At 47.5% G+C, this 8861-nt stretch overlaps 1 protein-coding gene across 1 annotated transcript in view; it reads right to left on the bottom strand.

Moving 5' to 3' along the window:
• Positions 1–1708, bottom strand: part of LOC308150108 (interferon alpha-5-like) — a gene marked incomplete at both ends in the record, with an annotated part of 4510 nt that extends 2802 nt beyond the window's left edge. Inside the window, one exon of the mRNA XM_080522973.1 lies at positions 1643–1708. Within this exon, the coding sequence (XP_080379099.1) occupies positions 1643–1708 (66 nt within the window). The remainder of the gene's footprint in view (positions 1–1642) is intronic.
• Between the last annotated feature and the right edge of the window lie 7153 nt (positions 1709–8861).

Raw genomic sequence — 8861 nt, 5'->3', positions numbered from 1 at the left:
CATCCAAACTATGAAAGAACACGTGAGGAATTATGTAGTAAACAAAAAAGTGTTAAACAAACCTATATTTTAGATTCTGCAACGTTTGCAGGAAAAGTGCTATAGCCTACAAATAAAGGTTATTATTATTATATTATATATCTATGTTCATTATTAGACTATTATTATTATTATTGTTACTGTTATTATTATTATTCTTGTTATTATTATTATTATTAAGTAGCCACCTTTAGATGTCATCAAAGCAAAAGGTGGCTACTTTGAATAATCTAAAATATAAAACATATTCTGGTTTGTTTAACACCTTTTTGTTTACTACATAATTCCATATGTGTTCTGTCATATGTCTTCAGTATTAATCTACAATGTAGAAAATAATAAAAACAAATAAAACCATTGAATCACATAGGCCTATACTATAATCCACTATTTGAATTCTGGTTAGATGCCGAAGTGCGTTTCGTTGTGTTAGTACTGTGTTAGTAACCCCCCCCCCCCCCCCCCCCCCAAAAAAAAACACACATGATTTTGGATAATAAATACAAACGGAGATATCTGTTTTTGAAAAACAACCCCTCAAAGTTTAATCGGGAATAATATTAATTATGAATTAATGAATCCACTAACTAATAGATATCAACAATATGATATTGACGTGAACAGAAATAGATATATAGTATAATAATAGATATATAGTATAATAGATATATAGTATAATAATAGATAGGCCTATTTGTCTTTGTCTGTTTGTCAAATCCTTGTAATTCTGTAATTTGAGGAAATATGTAATTAGCATGTTTGTATCTCTTATGATGACTGGTGTAGTCTATAGATGACTCACATGTAGACACCTGTATTTGTTCTAAGTCACTTTGGATAAAGGCGTCTACTAAATGTAAAACATGTAAATGTAATTCACTGTGCTACATGTATTTGTCCAAATAATGTCATTATTATATTCAAGTTACTAAAGTGATTGTAAGGCACACACACACACACACACACACACACACACACACACACACACACACACACACACACACACACACACACACACACAGAGAGAGAGAGAGAGAGAGAGTCTTATGAACTGTAGTCTTATGAATGAAGATGTATGTTTTTCATCAATAGTTTTTAAATATTTAAACTTTTAATTCATCAACATGTCAACGACGTCGCCACAACGGCAGATTATGTCATGGTTGTTTATTTACCCTTCGAATTAATTTGAAGATGGTCATAAAAAGCATCAAACGCTACAAGATGTCTTTAAAAACCAAGCACCAATTCCTTTAGAAAATGTTATTAATGTATTAAACATTCTAGTGAATGTAGACAATAATTAAATACATACATACATAAATAAATAAATAATACATAAATAAAGACATTTATAACAGAACTATTTTCAACATCCGTGCTCGTGGCTCCTCACTGCTCGCTTGTGCTGTTGAGGAACCTCTTCAGCTGCACCACGTGGTGTCCAACCTCGTCTCTCCGTCTCCCATGCGCATGCGCTGTGTTCCTGAAGGGCATAGAGAGCTGTCAGTCAGCTGAGCCACCTGCGACCGCACCACGGCACCGAACACTGGAAACTCCTAGTTTCTGTGGCAGCAACATGCACATCCGTTATGTTACAAACCTTCTCTTTCAGGAAGCTGTCCAGCTGGTCAAAGTAGGCCTTGAGAGACACTCTGACGTCAGTCATGTTAACCCCTCCCCCTTCTCCAGGCGTCCTCACGCTGAATGGAAGAGGACAGAGAGTTTGGGATGGATGGATGGATGGATGGATGGATGAGTGGATGGGTGGATGGATGGGTGGATGGATGGATGGATGGATGGATGGATGGGTGGATGGATGAGTGGATGGATGGATGGATGGATGGATGGATGGGTGGATGGATGGATGGATGGATGGATGGGTGGATGGATGAGTGGATGGGTGGATGGATGGATGGATGGATGGATGGATGGGTGGATGGATGAGTGGATGAGTGGATGGATGGATGGATGGGTGGATGGGTGGATGGATGGGTGGATGGATGGATGGATGAGTGGATGGATGGATGAGTGGATGGATAGATGGATGGATGGATGGGTGGATGGAAGGATGGATGGATGTGTGGATGGATGGATGGATGGATGGATGGGTGGATGGATGAGTGGATGGATGGATAGATGGATGGATGGATGGATGGATGGATGGAAGGAAGGATGGGTGGATGGATGTGTGGATGGATGGATGGATGGGTGGATGGATGAGTGGATGGATGGATGAGTGGATGGATGGATGAGTGGATGGATAGATGGATGCTGGATGGATGGATGGATAGATGGATGCTGGATGGATGGATGGCACTCAAATACATATTAAACCGCTATGACACAACAAGCTATTTGAAATTCCAATGATGAAGTATGAAATAATCAAACAAATGTTAATAATTGATAACTCGATATAAAATATAATTTGTATTTATCTAGGGCTAGGCTATATATTGTTGTTCTCTCGATATTGTCTTTGTGTACTGAATGAATGCATTATTATTATTATAATTATTATCATTATTATAATAATTATTATTATTATACCCGGTCCTAAGAACGAGAGAGGGCATTAGTGCATTTCCCTTTTCGCTCTCTTGGTGGATTCAGATGAATCTGGGCAGGGCGGCCCTGTGATTGGGTAACTTCCCGACGGGTCTTTTTGACAGTTGGTTCTGTTTTACTTCTAGAGCAGTGATGCCGGGTAGCGGACAGCTTGGGTTGTGTTTAATTGTCATTTTGTTTAGGTTAGTTAGGGTTAATAGGCAAGCCATCATAGGCGGAATTCACTGTGTGTAAGCTAGACAGACCCCTGCATGTTTACTGTATGTACTTATATATTATAAACCCCTCAAAAAAGGTTTGGAAACTTTATTTCAATCGATTCTTCCTCCCCTTTAATAATACCAATTGGTATTGTATTTTATATCGTTGGGAAGCCTGATTAGTCACCTTTACAACGAGGTACAACTTGTAAGTGTAAGTAACGTGGAATGAGTTACACAGCTAAACGTGTGGGTAGCGGCCCAAATTTTTTTGCCAAAATCCCCTGCAATATTCTTCTGTTGGTATTCACTCTCGTTTTGACCTTCAAGTGCTGGCAGGTGTATGTATGTCAGTCACAGGTGTGTGACTGGCACCTGAATGGCACCTAATTGACAGGAATTATATTCTGGGGGCAGTAGTGATCCCATATCTCCAGAATCTGGGACCTAACTGTAACGGGGCAGGGGCAGCCCTAAAGCTTTCCAACACCCCTGCCTTCTAAGAGGATACTGTTGAGGAGCCAACCAAGGTTACCCAGACAACACCCAGAGACCAGGAACAGTCCACAATGAATCTTTATTAAAAGGAATTACAAAAGCTTATTAAAAATAGAGAGTCCAATGGGATGGGGTAATCCGATGGAGTCTCGACTCGGGCTCCCCCCAGGGTTAACTCCCGGCCGTATCCCGTCGGTCAAGGACCCTAAGGTCCGGCACATCTCTATCCCGGCGTGGCGCCAATGGTCTCGCTGAGGACAGGAGGGAGAGGGACTCAACAGGTGGTATGTAGACGACAGTCACTCTCACGGTGCGCCCCTCCACTAACTCCCAGCTACGCTAGACCATAGGGTTAGCCCTCGATCTCCAAAATAATACAACTCAAAACTTCAAAACAATACTTAAAACTAAATGATCAAAGAAAACCACACAACTGTCGAGAAGACAGAAATAATAAACCACACAAATAAGGAGCTTGCCACTAGCTCGTCATAAACAACACTACTCAAAAGAATAGACACACCAAGCAAAAGCAAAATAAAGTTCACAAGAAACACTGGAGAGGCTAACCCTAGAACACTATGTCTGTATAGGAGGCGAGCTAATAGTCCGGACGTTCCCGTCAACAACAGCGGGACTACAGTGGCCCACAGCCTGCGACAGATGATGAGGTAGGGCGTAAAGTCCACTTAACTCTGGGAAGGGTGCTTTGTGCCACACCCTCCCTTATCCCCAGTCAGGCGTTCTCTCGATTCCACGCGGGTCCCTCTGGTATCCAGCAGGGGTTCGTCTAGTGGTCGTCTTATCGGCACTCTGTGTCTCTGTACTCCCGTCTGGCCACTCGTTCTCGAACTGCGCTCCCCTCCTCTGCTTGCTGGCACCTTAAATAGAGAAAAGGGGAAGAGTGCCACTCCCAGTCCCCAATCACCATCAACCAGCACCAGGTGTGCACAGGAGGGGCAGTGACCACAACACCAACGGTGCGCCCGACCGAAGGGAAACAAAACACAGACGAAAAAGGTTCCGCATGCAAATGTCACCCCGTGACACTCCCCCCCACTGAAAGGTTCTAATCCCGAGAACCCCGTGTATACATTACTGTCTATATTTCTCGGGGGGCTTCCCGAGGTTCAATCGCTGGGAGCGCCTGGGTGCTGGTTCAGCAACCCCCTGTCCTCCCAACTGCACTCCTGGGCCCATCCTATACATAAAAACCCAATCAGGGATGGCAGCGGCTTGGGAGGGACTTTGGGGGATTGTCTCATTCTGGGCAGTCGTAGGCTGGTAGTTGGCACAGGGGCGAAGTTGGTTGCGATGCAGGACTCGTTCTGGACGGCCCTTGCCCTCTGGTCGTACCTTGTACACAGGGAGGTTAGGTTGAGACTGCCCTACCACTACGTATGGCTGGCCTTCCCAGCGATCACTCAACTTTCCCTTGCCCTGTCGACGATGATCCAGCACCAATACTCGTTCGCCTGGCAGTAAAGGGGCCTCTTTTGCGGTCCTATCGTATAGTCGCTTGTTTTTGTCTGCTGCCTTGCGCAAGTTATCTGAAGTCTTTTGGTATGCGTAGGCTAAGTGTTCATGGTGTCTTGCTACCCACTCGGTCGTGCTCGTCGGTTCCTCCCCCTCGGGTGTTCCCATGACCATGTCTATGGGTAACCGTGTGTGTCGGCCGAACATCAGGTAGGTGGGGGCATAACCTGTGGAGCTATGAACACTGTTGTTATAGGCATGAATGAGGCTTGGCAAATGTTCAACCCATCGGTTCTTCTGTTCTACCTCCAAGGTCCCGAGCAGATTTAGCACAGTCTGATTCAGTCTCTTACAGCCTCCATTCCCCTGAGGGTGATATGGCGTTGTGTGGCTTTTGCGGCACCCATAAGTTTGACACAGTTCTTGAATGAGTCTCGATTCAAAATTGGGCCCTTGATCTGAGTGGAAGGTTTCAGGGCAGCCGAAAGGTTGGATCACATGGGTCCACAATGCTCGGGCTGTGGTTACAGCGGTCTGATCTAAGGTAGGAACTGCCCATGCAAACTTAGTAAAGAGGTCAGTCATGACCAGGATGTTTTGGTAACGATCAGTAGGTCTGCTCAGTGTAAGGAAATCGATCGCTACAATGTCTAGGGGTGCTCTAGGAATGATGGGGACCAACGGGGCCTTACCCTCAGTTCTAGTTTTCCTCAGCACACAGCGTGGGCAGGCCTGGAGCCATGCGTGTACGTCGGGCTCCATCCTGTGCCAGTAGAAGTGTCTCCGCATCATGGACAGGGTTTTCTCCAGCCCTTGGTGGCCCGTCTGGCCATGGTAGGCGGTCCACAGGTCCTGCACTTGGTCCTGGGGCACAAGAATCTGCACCAGAGGTTCATTTGTGATTGTATCAAGACTCTTACGACACACAACTCCGTCTCTCAACACAAGCTTTTTCCATTGCTGCAGCAATTTCTTTACTGGTTTAGGTTGTTGTTTTCTTTCAGCAGCAGGGGGCAACCCACCTCTCTCCAGATGCAACCTCACCCAGCTCAGATGTGGATCTCGCCCTTGGCGTTCGGTCCAGTGTGTCGGGTTCCACCCCCAATTTGCCGGGGCTGGCTCAGCGAACACCCCCTGGACCTCCACGACGCTCACCAACAGCCCCTCGTCCTCAGGCGGCTCAGTACCTAGTACAGGGGATTCGCCGGGGCGTGGGTGGAGTCTAGAAAGAACATCAGCGTTAGTATTCTCCCGTCCTGGGCGGTGTTTGATTTCGAAGTTAAAGTTTGCCAATTGTGCAGCCCACCTCTGTTCGACTGCTCCTGCTCCTGCTGTTCTCAAATGGACAAGGGGGTTGTTGTCGGTAAAAACTATAAACGTTGTACCCCAGAGGTAATCCTTAAACTTTTCTGTCACTGCCCATTTCAAAGCCAATAATTCTAGCTTAAAAGAGCTGTAATTTGAGTCATTTCGCTCTGCAGGGTGTAGGCTGCGACTGGCATAAGCAATAACTCTCTCGGCGCCCCCCTGATGTTGTGCCAGTACTGCGCCCAAGCCACAGTTGCTGGCATCCGTGTAGACTACGAAAGGTGAGCTGAAATCTGCATAGGCTAGGATTGGGGCTTGTAGGAGTTGCTGTTTCAACTGCTGAAAAGCTGCCTCACACATTGGAGTCCAGGTAATAGAGGGCGAGCTACGCTTGCGATTTCGTCCTGTACCAATCAGTAATTCGTTTAGAGGCTTAGCAGTCTTAGAGAAGTCCTTAATAAATCGTCTATAGTAACCTACAAAGCCTAAAAATGATCGGACTTGCCTTACAGTCTATGGGGGTTCCCAGCTTTGGACAGCAGACACTTTCTCAGGGTCAGGGGCTACCCCCTGAGGGCTGACCTGGTGTCCTAGGAACTTCACCTCTTTCTGGAATAATTTCCATTTCTCTGGCTTCAGTTTCAATCCGTAGCCTCCTAGGGACTGGAACACTTCTTCCAGGTGTCTTAGGTGAGCTGTAAAATTCTCAGAGTAAATAATTACATCGTCCAAGTACACTAGGGCAGATTCGCTTAGTTGGTTTCCTAGACACCTCTGCATTAACCTTTGAAAAGTGGCGGGGGCATTACAAAGGCCAAAGGGCATCCTCTCAAATTCAAAGAGCCCAAAGGGCGTGGTGAAGGCGGTCTTTTCACGGTCCTGGGGTTCCACCTCCACTTGCCAGTAACCACTGGCTAAGTCAAGGGTGGTATACCACTCTGCTTTAGTTAGGCTGGTGAGGGAGTCCTCGATGCGGGGGAGGGGGAAAGCATCTTTGTGAGTCACCTGGTTAAGCTTTCGATAGTCTACACAGAAACGCCATGCGCCACATTTCTTCTGAACCAATACTATTGGAAAAGCCCACGGGCTAGAGCTCTCTCTAATGATTCCCCCTTCCAACATACCTTGGAGGAGACCGCGGATCTTTTTGTAGAGTGTGGGGGGCACTGGCCGATGTCGCTCTCGGATAGGGGTTGCCTCCCCCGTAGGGATCTGGTGTTTCACCGCACCGGTCCGCCCATAGTGCTCGTCGTGGCTAGCGAACACATGTTGTCATTTGGTTAGGAGCTGTTGGAGCTGCTGTTGCTGCTCCTCCTCCAGGCCGTCACCCTGTAATGATAGGCGTTCAGGCAACCCTCCAGTAGTCTGCAGTTGGTCCCCCCCTACCTGTACCACTCCCACCTCTACGACTCCCGGGCTCACTTCAGTCAGTGTAATGTCTCGCCCCTCTCGAACATCCTGTGGGTTGATAACAGAGACAGTGGCCAATCTTTGTAGTTTGTCTAGGGAGATTGGAAACGGAGTGACATTTCGTACTCTAACAGGGAGTCGGCCTCGATGCACAGTAGCCAATGTCTTGGCCACCTCGATACCTTTGCAGTCTCCCACTGGCTCCACAAGCACACATTGGTCCTGTACGGCTGATTTGGCTGGCACCTTGGCCCACAGCAGTGCCTCGCTGCGTGCTGGAACAGTCACGGTTTGGCGGTAGGCGAGCCTGGCTGTGCACTCTTGGCCACGTTCGCAGGCTGCTGCTTGTATACGCTGGCAATCTGCAAAGACACTATTCCATTCTTTGCCCAGAGGGCGTGTTTTGGGGTTAGATGACAGAGCATTTCTGTTTAACACAAACAATCCTTCCCAACAGTCCGATATTACATTCATGCCCAACAAGGCCCGACTGGAGCCCAGACAGACATCTTTTACTATGACTATGCCACGATCCGGGACCTGCACCCCCCCCCACTTGGAAGTTGGCTACCATATACCCAATGTAGGGGATGTTAAGGCCATTGGCGGCACGTAATGTCAGCCAGGGCGTGCAGTCTTTTGTTTGGAGCGCCTTGTCTTTAAAGAGTTCTTTACACAGGCTTTCACTAAACATGGTGACCTGGGATCCTGTATCGAATAGGCACTTAACCTTGACATTATCTACGCTTACCTCTACTGTGGGGCATGTTCCTGTTACGGTTTGTTGGGTGGGAGGGCCGGTTTGGGGGCATCCAGTCACTTGACCCGCAGTGGCCGGTTGTCTTAAAAATCCTGTTCCTTCGGGGGGCAGTAGCGGCTGATGTGTCCTTTAAGCCCACAGCGGTTACAGATCGGCTGGCCCTGCGCATCCCATTGATTTCTGGTGGCGGGGGGTGGGAGTGCACGGGCTCGTTGGTTCCCCCTCCAGGTCTCCTCAGAATACACCCTCCTTCGCGGAGGGGTATCTGAAGGGTGGGTGGCGCTGTTGCTGGCCTGTATCTCGTCGAGTAGAGTCTTGGTCATTTCAGACATATGCCCCTTTACCTCCTCCAGTATCTCCTTCCGGATTTCCTGTTTTAGAACAGACCAAGATGGTTGAGTAGGGTGGGTTGGGGGGTTTGGGTGACTCACCGCTAGGCAGCTGGGCGTCGCCCACTGCTCCGCTTGTTCCGCTTCCAAAGCCAAGGCCTCTTGTTTGACGTCGTCAAAGGTGAGGTCGGAGTCCTTACGCACTTCGGCCCTCAGTCGTTGGCGGATAGGTCCTTCTTTTAAGCCCATGACAAATTGATCTCGCAGAAT

This window comes from Nansenia antarctica (genome assembly GCF_963989245.1).
Source record: "Nansenia antarctica genome assembly, chromosome: 2".
In the NCBI taxonomy this organism is placed as follows: domain Eukaryota; kingdom Metazoa; phylum Chordata; class Actinopteri; order Argentiniformes; family Microstomatidae; genus Nansenia; species Nansenia antarctica.
This window is presented reverse-complemented; position numbering and strand designations above follow the sequence as displayed.